The sequence below is a fragment of the Natrix helvetica genome (genome assembly GCF_964273705.1).
Source record: "Natrix helvetica genome assembly, chromosome: 5".
Taxonomy (NCBI): Eukaryota; Metazoa; Chordata; class Lepidosauria; order Squamata; family Natricidae; genus Natrix; species Natrix helvetica.
In genome coordinates this window covers 152,553,650-152,568,689 of record NC_138551.1, presented here as the reverse complement: position 1 = coordinate 152,568,689, position 15,040 = coordinate 152,553,650, and the positions used below count along the sequence as shown (strand labels likewise).

The following is a 15,040-nucleotide window of genomic DNA, read 5'->3' as shown; positions in this document are numbered from 1 at the left end:
GTCAGCTGGTATCGGCATGTTTGCTGGGTGACACTGCTGCTTACGGGGTTTTCAGCTCAAGAAGGAAAGTTTGGTCTAGTCGTTAAGACAGTAACCAGGTGAGTTCTAGTTCTGCCTTAAGCGTCAAAGCAGTCTGGGAGACTTTGGGCCAATCACCAGGAGATGGTGAGTTCTAGTTCCACCTTAGGCATGAAAGCTGAATGGGTGACTTTGGGCCAATCACCAGTAGACAGTGAGTTCTAGTTCAGCATTAGACATGAATGCTGGTTGAGTGACTTTGGGCCAGTCACCAGGAGACAGTGAGTTCTAGTTCAGATTTAGTCATGAAAGTTGATTGGGTGACTTTGGGCCAATCACCAGGAGAAAGAATTCTAGTCCAGCCTTAGGCATGAAAGCCAGGGGGTGACTTTGGGCCAATAACCAGGAGAAAGAGAGTTATAGTCCAGACTTAGGCATGAAAGCTGAATGGGCGACTTTGGGCCAATCACCAGGAGACAGTGAGTTCTAGTTCAGCATTAGACATGAATGCTGGTTGGGTGACTTTGGGCCAGTCACCAGGAGAAAGAGAGTTCTAGTTCCACCTTAGGCATGAAAGCCAGCTTGGTGACTTTGAGCCAATAACCAGGAGACAGTGAGTTCTAGTTCACATTTAGTCATGAAAGTTGATTGGGTGACTTTGGGCCAATCACCAGGAGAAAGAATTCTAGTCCAGCCTTAGGCATGAAAGCCAGGGGGTGACTTTGGGCCAATAACCAGGAGAAAGAGAGTTCTAGTCCAGACTTAGTCATGAAAGCTGGTTGGGTGACTTTGGGCCAATCACCAGGAGATGGTGAGTTCTAGTCCCACCTTACGCATGAAAGCTGGCTGGGTGACTTTGAGCTAATAGCCAAGAAACGGGGAGTTCTAGTCCTGCCTAAAAGCTGATTGGGTGACTTTGGGCCAACCACCAGGAGATAGAAAGTTCTAGTTCTACCTTAAGCATGAAAGCTGGTTGGGTGACTTTGGGCCAATCACCAGGAGACAGTGAGTTCTAGTTCTACCTTAGGCATGAAAGCTGTCTTTAGGCCAGTCACTCTCTCTCAGTCTAATCCACCTGTCAAGGTGGTTTTTGTGGGAAAATAGGAGGAAGGCATACAGGTAGTCCCCTAATTCTGAAAAGCATTTACTTTTAAGAGTTCCTTTTGGGATGTGCAATACAAATTTTATATCGTATTTTTTAAAATCTTCGCCAGCCACCCAGAATCATGTTTGAGAGATGGGCAGTCACATAAATTGATTTAAATAATACATTATACTGTATATCTACCAGTAGATGGCAGTGTGTATAGGTTTGTCTTTTCTCTGAATAAAAGATTGCTGTGTCCTTGGGGCAGTTAAGCAGAAAAGCTCATGTTGACTGTGCACTGTCTGTTTTGTACGGCTATATACAGAATTTCTAACAGATTTATGAAACCCCATGCAAGTAACAGAGGTGTTTTTGCCATCTTCAGCATGACTTTATTTTCATCACGTGTGCGTTTCCAGAAATGATATGCAGGAATCTAGTCTATTGCTTGATCACATCATAAATTATAGGGCAAGGGACTGGAAGCAAGTGGGTTCCCAGCCAGTCACACACAATATTTCCAGAAACATTGCGAGAGATTCCTACGTTTCTTGTACTGCTTCCTGGCAGATTCCCATAAACGTCTTAACAGCATATTTCCAATGGGGGCCTGCAATCGGGGGGGAAAAAAACCAGACATTTTTCGACATACGACCACAATGGAGCCCAAAATTTACGTCGCTAAGTGAGACATTTGTGAAGTGAGGTTCGGCCCATTTCGTGATTTTTCCTGCCGCATTTGTGAAGAGAATCCCTGCCGTCGTCAAATTAGCAACCCCGTCGCTAAGTGAATCTGGCTTCCCCATTGACTTCGCTAGTCAGAAGGTCGCAAAAGGGGATCATGTAATAACCCCAGGGGACACTGTGACCGTCTGGTGCCAAACATTTGAATTTTGATGGGGAGTTGCTTCCCCCCCCTCCCCAGTACCGTGGTAACTTTGGTCACGGAGTGAAATTGTTGTAAGTCATTAAAAGTGACCTGTCGTATCTGAAGGACTATCTGAACAAATAGCCTATGAGTTCCAAGCCGTTGAAATGATAATTTTGCACAGCTAAAATCTTTTCCCCAAAGTGGAAGGATTTATTTTCCTGAGAGCAGGAAGGAAATTCTAATCTGGCCTATTTTTTCTCCATGGAAGAAGAGAAATCCCCCCCCCCCAAATAAGCAGGGGCTGGGAAACTCCTTATTTTCTCACTCAGAAGCATCCCCCACCCATTCCAAGTATCTTCACTTCTCTTGAATTAGTCTTTTTCCAAAGAAAAATAATTGGACCTGACACTAAGCACTGAAAATCTTCAGAGGCAGAAAAGGACCGAAATACCATTCCAGATCTAATCTCTCTCCATTCACACACACACAAACACACCCGTCTTACCTCTTTAACATATTCCCTGGCACTGGAGCTCGGGGAACCAAAACCTGCAATGAAAACAAAACTATTCAGAATATTTGGAGTCCAACTGGATAAATATGAGCCAGCCGTGTACGGCAGCCGCCAAAAAAGCCAATACAATCCTCGGTGGCACAAACAAGAGGCATAGAATCAAAATCAGGTGAACAGTTAGTGCAGCTTTGTAAAGCCTTAGGAAAGCCACACCTGTAATCCTGCATCCAGTTTTGGTCACCCCGTTACACAAAAGATGGTGAGACTTTGGAAAAAGTGCACAGAAAAGCAACTAAGAGGATTAAAGGCCTGGAGGCTAAAACATAGGTAGAACAGTTGCAGGATTTGTGTTTGGGCTAGTCTAGAGGAGGACATGATAGCAGTCTTCAAGTATTTGAGGGGCTGCCCCAAAGAAGAAGGGTCAACTTATTCTCCAAAGCACCAGAAGTCAGGACAAGAAGCAATGGATGGAAACTAATCCAGGAGAGAAGGAACCTGGAATGAAGGAGAAACTTCCTAAACGTGAGGATAATTGACCTGTGGAATGGCTTGCCACCAGAAGGGTGCTCCATCACTGGAGGTTTTTAAGGAAAGACTGGACAGACATTTGTCTGAAATGGTCTAGGGTCTCCTGCTTAAGCAGGGGGGATGGACTAGAAGACCTTCAAGATCCTCCAAGGTTACTTCTGGTTCTATGTTGATTGACTTCTATTGGAAATAGAGAACCTGATTGGTTAATTGTCCTCATGGTGGGGAGGTTTCTCCCTTATTCCAGGTTGCTTCTCTCCTTCAAACACAATCTTCAAGAAAAGACGATGGAGCTTTAAAGCTTTTTGGGCATGGAGAAAAGATAGCATTTGACGGGGTCAGATGGCACGATTATTGAAGGGGGAAAAATTCCGTCTTACCTGCTTTGCTTGGATTGTCCTCTATCGTTGCTCCTGGTCTCCTGGTTAAGATTTGCTGGAAAGGTCTTCTGTTGGCCAAAGTCTCCAAATTTAGCTTGGCATCTTCGTCGTTGACTGTGGATGGAGAATAAGATCAGGAAGAAACAAGATGCGTGTCTTCAGAGACTTTTAATCAATGATAAAATTAAAAGGAATTGATGGAAGAATGGCCTTATTCCTTTTGCTCTGTATCATTTATGCTCTACAGCTACTCCTGGTTGCTGCCCTCTTCTTGCTTATCAGAAGAGATGCCATCTCTAGCCACTAGACCTCTTTCCTCCAAAGCTCCTTAGGATAGGACAAGAAGTAACAGGTGGAAGAAGGATCGAATCGGAAATGAGGAGAAATTTCCCCGTGGTGAGAACAATGGATGGCATTACACCAGAGGTTCAATGGGTGATCCATCACTGGAGGTCTTCAAGAAGAGACTGGACAGCCACTTGTCTGAAATGGGATAGGGTCTCCTGCTTGAGCAGGGGGTAAGACTAGAAGACCTCCAAGGTCCCTTCCAACTGCGTTATTCTGTATTTCTTTAAGGGTCTCCTGCTTGAGCAGGGGGTTGGACTAGAGGACCTCTAAGGTTCCTTCCAGCTCTATTCTGGATTGATTGGTTGGGTCTTCTGCTTGAGCAGGGGGTTAGACTAGAAGACCTCTAAGGTTCCTTCCAACTGCATTATTCTGTATTTCTTTAAGGGTCTCCTGCTTGAGAAGGGGGTTGGACTAGAGGACCTCTAAGGTTCCTTCCAACTGCATTATTCTGTATTTCTTTAATGGTCTCCTGCTTGAGAAGGGGGTTGGACTAGAGGACCTCTAAGGTTCCTTCCAGCTCTATTCTGGATTGATTTGTTGGGTCTCCTGCTTGAGCAGGGGGTTAGACTAGATGACCTCTAGGGTTACTTCCAACTGTATTATTCTGTATTTCTTTAAGAGTCTCCTGCTTGAGCAGGGGGTTGGACTAGAAGACCTCTAAGGTCCCCTCCAACTGCGTTATTCTGCATTTCTTTAAGAGTCTCCTGCTTGAGCAGGGGGTTGGACTAGAAGACCTCCAAGGTCCCTTCAAAACTCTGTTATTCTGTTATCCGTGATCAATTAACCAGTGGAAGGGCTTCCCTCCAGAAGCTGTGGATGCTCCTCCACCACTGGAGGTTTTAAGAAGAGATTGGACAACCATTTGTCTGGAATGATATATAGGCTTTCCCTGCCTGAGCAGGAGGTTGGACTAGAAGACCTCCAAGGTCCCTCCCAACTCTCTTAGTCTGCCCTCAAAAGAAAATATGGGATATCCTGGCCCCCATTCTGGCTGTCAATTCCACCAACAGAATTGCATGTCAGGTGAACAGGTTCTTATCTTGACCCTTTGGGGTCTTGTGTTAAAATGGAACTTGTGTTCCATTTTAATGGACGTAAAACAGAGAAATGGTTTTGCCTCGTTCTCCACCAATTTCCTTCCTTCATCATATTTCAGATGATTTTTACTTCTCCTACATTCTTGTCCCTCTTCAAGTCAGTCTCACAGCCCCCCAAAAGTCGATTGAGAAAAAAACTACCAACTTTTTTTCTTTTTCAAGGTCAATAATTCTTGCAGGTCCCTCAGATATCTTCACCTCACCTCTCAGATACATATGTGCCAGTCGTTTCCGACTCTAGGGGGCGGTGCTCCTCTCCGTTTCAAAGCCGAAGAGCCTGCGCTGTCCGAAGACGTCTCCGTGGTCATGTGGCCGGCAGGACTCAATGCCTAAAGGCGCACGGAACGCTGTTCCCTTCCCACCAAAGGTGGTTCCTATTTTTCTACTTGCATTTTTCACTTGCTTTCGAACTGCTAGGTTGGCAGAAGCTGGGACAAGTCACGGGAGCTCACTCCGTTACGCGGCGTTAGGGATTCGAACCGCGGAACTGCCGACCTTTCTGATTGACAAGCTTTTTATATACGGGGACTCCTCAATGTACAACCACAAATTGAGCTCCAAATTTCTGAGACAAGCCGTGGCTTTTAATGACATTTTAGTTGAAACTGACTGACATTTTGCTTCGTAATATCTCTGTTTCCCCCCCCCCCCAACCATGTTGAGTTGCAACTGCAAACTTGCTCCACCTGAGGGAGTCCTTTCCGTTAGATTTAGCCTAATTTGTGAAACCAAATCTGGATTAAACAGAATAGAGCTGCAAGGGACCATGGAGGTCTTCTAGTCCAACCCCCTGCTCAAGCAAGAGACCCTCAACCATTTCAATCCATCAGAATAGATCTGGAAGGGACCTTGGAGGTCTTCTAGTCCAACCCCCTGCTCAAGCAAGAGACCCTCAACCATTTCAATCCATCCGAATATATCTGGAAGGGACCTTGGAGGTCTTCTAGTCTAACCCCCTGCTCAAGTAGGAGACCCTAGACCATGTCAATCGATCGATCAATCCATCAGAATAGATCTGGAAGGGACCTTGGAGGTCTTCTAGTCCAACCCCCTGCTCAAGCAGGAGACCCTCAACCATTTCAATCCATCTGAATATATCTGGAAGGGACCTTGGAGGTCTTCTAGTCTAACCCCCTGCTCAAGTAGGAGACCCTAGACCATTTCAATCGATCGATCAATCAATCAGAATAGATCTGGAAGGGACCTTGGAGGTCTTCTAGTCCAACCCCCTGCTCAAGCAAGAGACCCTCAACCATTTCAATCAATCAGATCAGTTCTTCATATGTTTTAGGCTCCAGGCCTTCAATCATCTTAGTTGCTCTTCTCTGCACTTTCACACAGCCCCCAGTCTTGGTTCTTAAAAACAGCCCAACAGTTAGCCATTTTCTGCCAATTTTCAGTCTCCTTCACCCCCTGCAGCTGGATTTTAACAAGAGGTCTTCTCCTCATTGTTGACTGTTTTTGCCAGTTTGAAAAAGAGAAAGTCCCTTGGGACTTTCTGACACACGAAAGGCATCCGTCTACTACTACAATTCCACGTCCTTAACTACTGGAAGAATCCCAAGAATAAATTCCTCCTTACCTTGAGACCAAGCAGATAGTTCTCCGCTTGTCCTGGGAATGGACCACAGCCGTCCAAGAAGGGTGAAGAGCAAGAGGAAGAACCAGTTCAGCTTCCCCATTGTTTGCCCGCTAACTTTGGTGTGGAGTTCCCTTGCTGTCTGTCTCCAGAGGTTTTTCTCCCCCTTGGGCTTTATATGCTGTAGCCCACCTGTGACCTCATCACGCCCCTGGTCTCTGCCCCACCCAAAATTCTCCAACGAACGTATCTATCGTCCGTTTGGGTGCTGAGGTCATCTTTCCAAGTGGCTTCGTGGACCATAAATCGAACTGTCTCCGTGCCTGATGGGCAAAGAGAATGCGATGGAGAAGGGGAGGAGGGTGGGGAGAGAGAGAGAGAGAGAGGGAGAGAGAGGGAGAGAGAGGGAGGGGGAGAGAGAATCAAAAAGGAAAGAAAAAACAACTTTATAAATTGGGCATAAAAATCAGAGAGTACCTTCTTCGGAGTGATAAATCACCAGCTAATGAAAACATTGGACGTCATTTGGAATGGGCCGGAGTTTTGAAACGGCTAATTTATGGATATGGGTGAGTTTGACGCAAGTCATCGAAGCGAGATGGCATGGGCTGGCGCTGGAGATGGATGAGGGAAGATGCCCCTGTTGCGTTTCAGGGGGCCCCTTGCCAAAAGAGGACGATGAGCAGGGAATTAAACAGCCGTGCCGAAAAAAATTGAGGTTGACGTGGCTATGGGATTGCAGGGATGACCAAGTTCACACACACACGTCTCATAAATGGCACTTTGACCCTGTGCCAGGCCTGCAGCCATATTCCTTTTGGGATCTTTGGCCTGTCACACTGCCTATTATTCTACTATGTTGTTTTTATTGTGGGAAAACGGGAAGGGAGATTGTACGGAGTTCGATGATAGGTAGCCATAACAACATTCTTTCTAGAAAGCCAAGGTCATCCTTGATCTATTCACCTCTTCACTTGACCAGAACTGGACGGGTGGAAGCTGCCAACATGGCAGTGGGAGATTGGACCACATGATGGGCTCGTGGGTGTGGGGACAAGATCTTGAACTTTCAACTGGGTGGGGGAAAACCCAGGAAGCTTTCAGATTTGGGTTTTCCCAGATGTGCCAACATGGCTCTCTTCATAAATTGGAACTTTGGGCAAGACTTTGCCTTGGACTCTGATTTAATTTTGGATGTTATTTGGAACCCTGACACCCTGAAGGTTAAACACCAGGTTAAAAGGGAAGGAGGAACCTTTCCAATCTAGAACTAAGGAGGAATTTCCTGACGGTTAGAACAATTCATCAGGGGATTGACTGGCCTCCAAAAATTGTGGGCAGCTCCATCGCTGGAGGTTTTCAAGAAGTGACTGGACAACCACTTCTCTGGAATGGTGTTGAGTCTCCCACTTGAGCAAGGGTTGGACTAGAAGACCTCCAAGGTCCCTCCCATCTTTATTCCGATGGACTGACTTTTGTTGAAGTAGAAGAAAACCATTTGTCTGGAATGGTATAACTTCTGCTCAAGCAGAGGGTGGACTAGAAGACCTTCAAGGTCCCTTCCAACCCCGTTGTTCTATGTTCTGTGACGGGCCTTCAAAACACCACAGGAGCAGTCTAGCCCTGTCTTCTAGTCTAGAAGGGACCTTGGAGGTCTTCTAGTCCAACCCTCTACTCAAGCAGTAGGCCCTCGACCATTTCAATCAATCAACCAATCAATCAGAATAGAGCTGGAAGGAACCTTGGAGGTCTTCTAGTCCAACCCCCCTGCTCAAGCAGGAGACCTTAAACCATTTCAATCAATCAATCAATCAATCAAAAGAGAGCTGGAAGTGACCTTGGGGGGTCTTCTAGTCCAACCCTCTACTCAAGCAGTAGGCCCTCGACCATTTCAATCAATCAATCAATCAATCAGAATAGAGCTGGAAGGTCTTCTAGTCCAACCCCCTGCTCAAGCAGGAGGCCCTAGACCATTTCAATCAATCAACCAGAATAGAGCTGGAAGGGACCTTGGAGTTCTTCTAGTCCAACCCCCTGCTCAAGCAGGAGACCTTAGACCATTTCAATCAATCAATCAACCAATCAATCAGAATAGAGCTGGAAGAGACCTTGGAGGTCTTCTAGTCCAGCCCTCTGCACAAGCAAGAGACCTTAGACCATTTCAATCAATCAATCAATCAATCAATCAGAATAGAGCTGGAAGAGACCTTGGAGGTCTTCTAGTCCAGCCCTCTGCTCAAGCAAGAGAGACCATTTCAATCAATCAATCAATCAATCAATCAAAAGAGAGCTGGAAGGGACCTTGGAGGTCTTCTAGTCCAACCCCCTGCTCAAGCAGGAGACAATAGACCACTTCAATCAATCAATCAATCAATCAGAAGAGAGCTGGAAGGGACCTTGGAGGTCTTCTAGTCCAACCCCCTGCTCAAGCAGGAGACCTTAGACCATTTCAATCAATCAATCAATCAATGAATCAGAAGAGAGCTGGAAGGGACCTTGGAGGTCTTCTAGTCCAACCCCCTGCTCAAGCAGGAGACCTTAGACCATTTCAATCAATCAATCAATCAATCAAAAGAGAGCTGGAAGGGACCTTGGAGGTCTTCTAGTCCAACCCCCTGCTCAAGCAGGAGACAATAGACCACTTCAATCAATCAATCAATCAATCAATCAGAAGAGAGCTGGAAGGGACCTTGGAGGTCTTCTAGTCCAACCCCCTGCTCAAGCAGGAGACCTTAGACCATTTCAATCAATCAATCAATCAATCAATCAATCAAAAGAGAGCTGGAAGGGACCTTGGAGGTCTTCTAGTCCAACCCCCTGCTCAAGCAGGAGACCTTAGACCATTTCAATCAATCAATCAATCAATCAATCAATCAATCAAAAGAGAGCTGGAAGGGACCTTGGAGGTCTTCTAGTCCAACCCCCTGCTCAAGCAGGAGACCCTAAGCCATTCCAGACAAGTGCCTGACCAGTCTTTCCTTAAAAGCCTCCAGTGATGGAGTGACCACAACTCCTAGTGATAAGCAGTTCCACTGGTTAATTGTCCTCACGGTTAAGAAGTTTCTCCTTAATTCCAGCTTGCTTCTCTCCTTGATTGGTTTCCATGCACTGTTTTCTTGAATATCTTATTCATTAACCTCCATTAACCAACCAATCTGGCCAGAAGTTGAATGCAGCCAATTTCTCCAACCCACGATCCACTTTGAAGCTAGGAAGCCACGCCAAGATTTTGGATGGGTGAGCTGTTTTGCTCCTGCTGAGCTCCATGATAGGGAAAGCAGAAAATACCCAGCCTCTGAAAGGGGAAATTATCCTCGAAGTGATATTGTTAGAATCCCTTGTGGTCCCCAACCCAGGAAAATATATATATATATATAAAATAAAAATCGATGCTGGGAAGTTTTCTAAAATTATCTTCAGCTTTTATTAAATCCAAAAACGAACGAGTTACGGTATCTTCAGCGTTATGTGTCCCACCTGCCCAAAAGTTGGCAGGAATAGAAATGCCTTTTTTTTTTGTTATAACAGCTGGATTTTTCTATTTTCCAATAATGGAGGATGAGCAAAACGTTGATTTTTCTGCTGAGTTTTTCATCGCGGGATCTGCTGTATAACCCAACCGAAGGAATAATTTTTGGGTGGTGGTGGGGAGTTCAAAAGCTATCTGTGGCTTCTTAAAAAAATAAATAGACCCCCTCGTGAAATTCTATATATTCTGAAGCCCACAGGCTGTGAAATGTTTATTCTGGTTTCCCACTGCTCCAATTTTTGAAAAGTTTTTCGTGGACAGTTAAGTTGGCCTCCCACAAATTGCAACCTCTTTCTTTCTTTCTTTCTTTCTTTCTTTCTTTCTTTCTTTCTTTCTTTCTTTCTTTCTTTCCTTCTTTTTTTCTTTCTTTCTTTCTTTCCTTCTTTCTTCTTTCTTTCTTTCTTTCTTTCCTTCTTTCTTCTTTCTTTCTTTCTTTCTTTCTTTCTTCTTTCTTTCTTTCTTTCTTTTAATACATTTTTCTTTAACATATATAGGTATTTAATAGATAGTGTATTGTCTGGGTCATTTCACATATAGATAATAATAGTAATAATAATAATATTCTTTACTGTTATATAATGGTATTCTTCCAGCTTCTAATTTCTACCTTTATTATCTAATCACTGATGAAGGTAAAGATTCCCCTTGCACATTCTCAACTCTAGGGGGCGCTGCTCATTTCCTTCCAAAGCTGAAGAGCCAGCGCTGTCCGAAGACATCTCCATGGTCACCACTCAACACCGAAGGTGCACCAAACGCTGTTCCCTTCCCACCAAAGGTGGTTCCTATTTTTCTATTTGCATTTTTTACCTGCTTTCAAACTGCTAGGTTGGCAGAAGCTGGGACAAGTCACGGGAGCTCCCTCCGTTATGCGGCGCTAGGGGTTCGAACTGCCGACCTTTCTAATCGACAAGCTCAGTGTCTTAGCCACCGAGCTACCTTAACCATTGATGAAACAAATCCCAAATTAAAAAAATATATATTCTGTCTTCTTTATCTTTAGCATTAACCTATCCATTTCCATACAATCTATTTATTTTTATTATATTTTCATCTGAGTGTCCTCATTTTTTCCAGTGTTGTGCAAATACGATTCTCCCTAATATTAAATACACATTCCGTTTATTATATTTTGCTGGCAAAACACCTAACACAAATATTTCTGGCTTTAAATCTATATATTGCTTGAACATTCTCTTCATTTATTGGTTCTCATTGTGATAAGGGCACATCTGAATTTGATCCCTGAAGCCACTAAATAGGAAGAACGGTGGCAGGAACTGGGTTTGGCCAGCCTAGAGAAAAGAAGGTCTGGGGGGTGGGGGGAAGGGGGACACGATAGCAGTATTCCAATATTTGAGGGGCTGCCACAAAGAGGAAGGAGTCAACTTATTCTCCAAAGCATCAGAAGGCAAGAGAAGAAACTCATCAAGGAGATAAACAACCTGGAATTAAGGAGAAATTTTCTTTAAGGACAATTAACCAGTGGAACAGCTTGCCACCAGATGTTGTGAGTGCTCCATTACTGGAGGTCTTCAAGAAGGACAACCATTTGTCTGAGATGCTATAGGATATCCTACTAGGGCAGGGGGTTGGACTAGAAGACCTCCAAGGTCCCTTCCAGCTCGATTTGATTGATAGGTGGATTGAAATGGTCTGGGGTCTCCTGCTTGAGCAAAGGTTGGACTAGAAGACCTCCAAGATCCCTTCCAGCTCTATTTGATTGATAGGTGGATTGAAATGGTCCAGGGTCTCCTGCTTGAGCAGGGGGTTGGACTGGAAGACCTCCAAGGTCCCTTCCAGCTCTATTCTGATTGATTGATTCATTGAAATGGTCTAGGGTATTTTCCTTGAGCAGGGGGTTGGACTGGAAGAGCTCCAAGGTCCCTTCCAGCTCTATTCTGATTGATTCATTGAAATGGTCTAAGGTATTTTCCTTGAGCAGAGGGTTGGACTAGAAGACCTCCAAGGTCCCTTCCCTCTCTATTCTGATTGATTGATCTATTCTGATTGATGGGCTTTAGGTCGCGAAAGGGGGTTAACTCTCTATTCTGATTGATTGATTGAAATGGCCTAGGGTCTCCTGCTTGAGCAGGGGGTTAGACTAGAAGACTTCCAAGGTCCCTTCCAACTCTATTCTGATTCATTGATGGATTGAAATGGTCTAAGACCTTCTGCATGGGCAGGGGGTTGGACTAGAAGACCTCCAAGGCCCCCTTCCATCTCTATTCAGATCGATCCGTTGATTGAATTCACTGAACCAAACTGCTCTCTGTGTCTTGACGTCTATGGGACACAATCTTTGTCTTCTAAGTTTTGCTCGGTCACCTCGTTCTGGCCATCCAAACGAGGACACCACGCCGATGAATTTCAACGTTAACGACTGCGTGGAAACGAAGGACAAGGGTTGGAGGGCGAATCCCACACCCTTCTCTCATTGCTTGTGAATGGTCTCTACCCTGGCCCTCCCCCCTCCTCCCCCCCCCCAGTCTCGCTCCTCGTGTTCCTCGGTGTGACTCACACACAATACATTTCATTTCATTTCGTTATTATTTTTTTTATCTCCTGCGCAAAGTAATTAGGCCAGCCGAACACATGACCTCATTGCTCACTGCAAGAAAGTTTTCTCCTTCAAACAAACGGCAGAGGCCAGAGGGAATCAGAGCTCGGAGGAGAAGTAAGGAAGGTGCAAATCGAAAGGGAGGGTCACCAGGATGTAGTTTCTCCCCGTTAAACCCCCCCCCCTCCTTCTCCTTCTTTTTCGGCTGTGGTCATCCTGGATTCCAGAGAGCATCTTCCGCGGAAGACGAGATACAACGTACAACTAGTTCCTTTAGGGACCGTTCCAAGTTACGACAACACGGAAAAAAAAGGGAATTAGGACCGTTGCTCACACTTACGACCATTGCAGCATTCATGTGATCAAAATTCTCTTGGCAACTCGTATTTACGACGGTCGTTGCGTCCCTGGCAAAATTTCCTGACAGTTAGGACAACTAATCAGTGGAACAGAATTTGCCTCCAGAAGTTGTGAATGCTCCAACACTGGAGGTTTTTAAGAGGACGTTGGATAACCATTTGTCTGAAGTAGTGTAGGGTTTCCTGCCTGAGCAGGGGGTTGGACTAGAAGACCTCCAAGGTCCCCCCAACTCTTGTTATTCTGTTATTAAATCAGTAGAACACCTTGACCAGAAGTTGTGGGTTCTCCATCCCTGGAGATATTCGGGATTGGACAACCTTTTATCCGGAATGGTATAGGATCTCCTGCCTGAGCGGGGGGGGGTTGGACTAGAAGACCTCCAAGGTCCCTTCCAACGCTGTTATTCTGTTTTCTTCCCTAGGGTCACGCAACTCCCCTTGTGGCAAGCAAACTCAACGGGGAAAAGAGATTCAACCTAACCACCGAGCTCCAAACTTAATAACTGCAGCGAGCCACTTAACAACGGTGGCAAGGAAGGTCGTAAAGCAGGGCAAACCTCGCTGAACCAATGTCTCAGCAGCATGAATTTTAGTCTCAGTTATGGTCACGGGGAGGCCATAACTGCGAAAAACGGTCGTGGGTCCTTTTTTCGCCTGGTGCGTCCATTGCGCCCCCTACTGGACCGGGATGCCTTACGCACAGTCACTCATGCGCTGGTGACGTCTCGCTTGGACTACTGTAACGCTCTCTACATGGGGCTTCCCTTGAAATGCACCCGGAGGCTACAGTTGGTCCAGAACGCAGCCGCGCGGGGTAATTATGGGGAGTACTAGGTACTCCCATGTGACACCGTTCCTGCGCGAGCTGCACTGGCTTCCTGTGGTCTATCGGGTGCGTTTCAAGGTTTTGATAATAATCTTTAAAGCGCTCCATGGCTCAGGACCTAGTTACTTGCGGGATCGTATTCTGCCCCATACATCCCTGCGACCAATTCGCTCGCACAGAGAGGGCCTCCTCCAGGTGCCGTCCACAAGACAGTGTCGGGGGGCGGCGCCTAGGAGTAGAGCCTTCTCTGTGGCGGGCCCAGCCCTGTGGAATGACCTCCCTCCGGATATTAGGAATGACCTCCGCTCCTTTCGTATTAAGCTTAAGACCCACCTATTCCAAGCAGCTGGCCTGGCTCAACTTTGATCTAACCATATCGCTCCTGACGGGCTTTTACTGGGTATTTTAATTATATTTAATTATCTAGGGGTTTTTAAATACTGTATTTTAATTGTTTTATTTATCAGCCGACCTCCTCCTTGTGTATGTCTCGGTATATGTCTCTGTTATATGTTTGTTTTGTCCACATATTTATTTCATATGTTTCATTGTACACCACCCCGAGTCCTTCGGGAGAGGGTGCGGCTAAGAAATAAATATTTATTATTATTATTATTATTATTATTATTTTTTCTGCCGCCGTTGTTAACTCTGGTCACTAAACAAGTTGTTGTAATTGGAGGACTACCTGCCGAAGTTCTATACTGCTGTATTTTCAGGATAGGAAGCGAAACGTCTTGTATTCCCTGGGAGGGAAAAGAATCCAGTCCAGTTGCCTTTATAAAATTAAAAACCACTTTTGAATACCAGCTAGTCCTCGGCTTACGACCACAATTGAGCCTGGCATTTATGCCGCGAAGGGAAAAAAAATTGCGAAGTGAGGTGTTTTTTTTAATGCTCGCCACAGTCGTTAAGCGAGTCGGCTGTTCACTTTGTCACGAGGTTGTTAAGCAAATCCAGCTTCCCCATGGGCGTGACTTGTCGGAAGGTCGCAAAAGCGGATCGCGTGACCCCAGGGGACCGTCGTAAACGCATGTTGGTGGCCAAGCATCCGAATGTAAACAGTCATTGGTGTGAAAAATCATCCTAAGCCCAAACGTTCCTGTCCCTTTTTCCCAGGGCTGTTCTAACTTCCAACGGTCACTAAACGAGTGGTTGCAAGTCGAGGACTAGCTGCATAACCCTGGTTGGCTTCTGCCTGCCGCAGGTCCCCAGCCAGCCAGGCGCGAACCTCCTGAAGCTGGCGGCACCGCAGCCCTTCCCAAAAACGCTTGGCTAAGGAACGTGCGAATGACCTCGGGGGTTTCCTTGGTGGGAGCAACGGGCGCACGGGAAGGGGGGGGC

At 45.8% G+C, this 15,040-nt stretch overlaps 1 protein-coding gene across 1 annotated transcript; it reads right to left on the bottom strand.

Annotated features, from left to right (window-relative positions):
* Positions 1-1,513: 1,513 nt before the first annotated feature.
* Positions 1,514-6,545, bottom strand: UTS2 (urotensin 2). The gene is made up of 4 exons (XM_081954741.1): positions 6,426-6,545; positions 3,399-3,512; positions 2,482-2,525; positions 1,514-1,715 (listed from the first exon to the last, which is right to left on the bottom strand). Exons 1-4 carry the CDS (start codon positions 6,523-6,525, stop codon positions 1,611-1,613), a joined length of 363 nt encoding a protein of 120 aa, XP_081810867.1. The 5' UTR covers positions 6,526-6,545; the 3' UTR covers positions 1,514-1,610.
* Between the last annotated feature and the right edge of the window lie 8,495 nt (positions 6,546-15,040).

Coding starts and splice junctions, on each gene's coding strand:
- UTS2 (XM_081954741.1), bottom strand. CDS start 6,525: ATGGGGAAGCTGAACTGGTTCTTCCTCTTGCTCTTCACCCTTCTTGGA. Junction 3,513..6,425: donor ACTATCTGCTTGGTCTCAAG/GTAAGGAGGAAT, acceptor CTCCATCCACAG/TCAACGACGAAGATGCCAAG. Junction 2,526..3,398: donor GGACAATCCAAGCAAAGCAG/GTAAGACGGAAT, acceptor TTTTCATTGCAG/GTTTTGGTTCCCCGAGCTCC.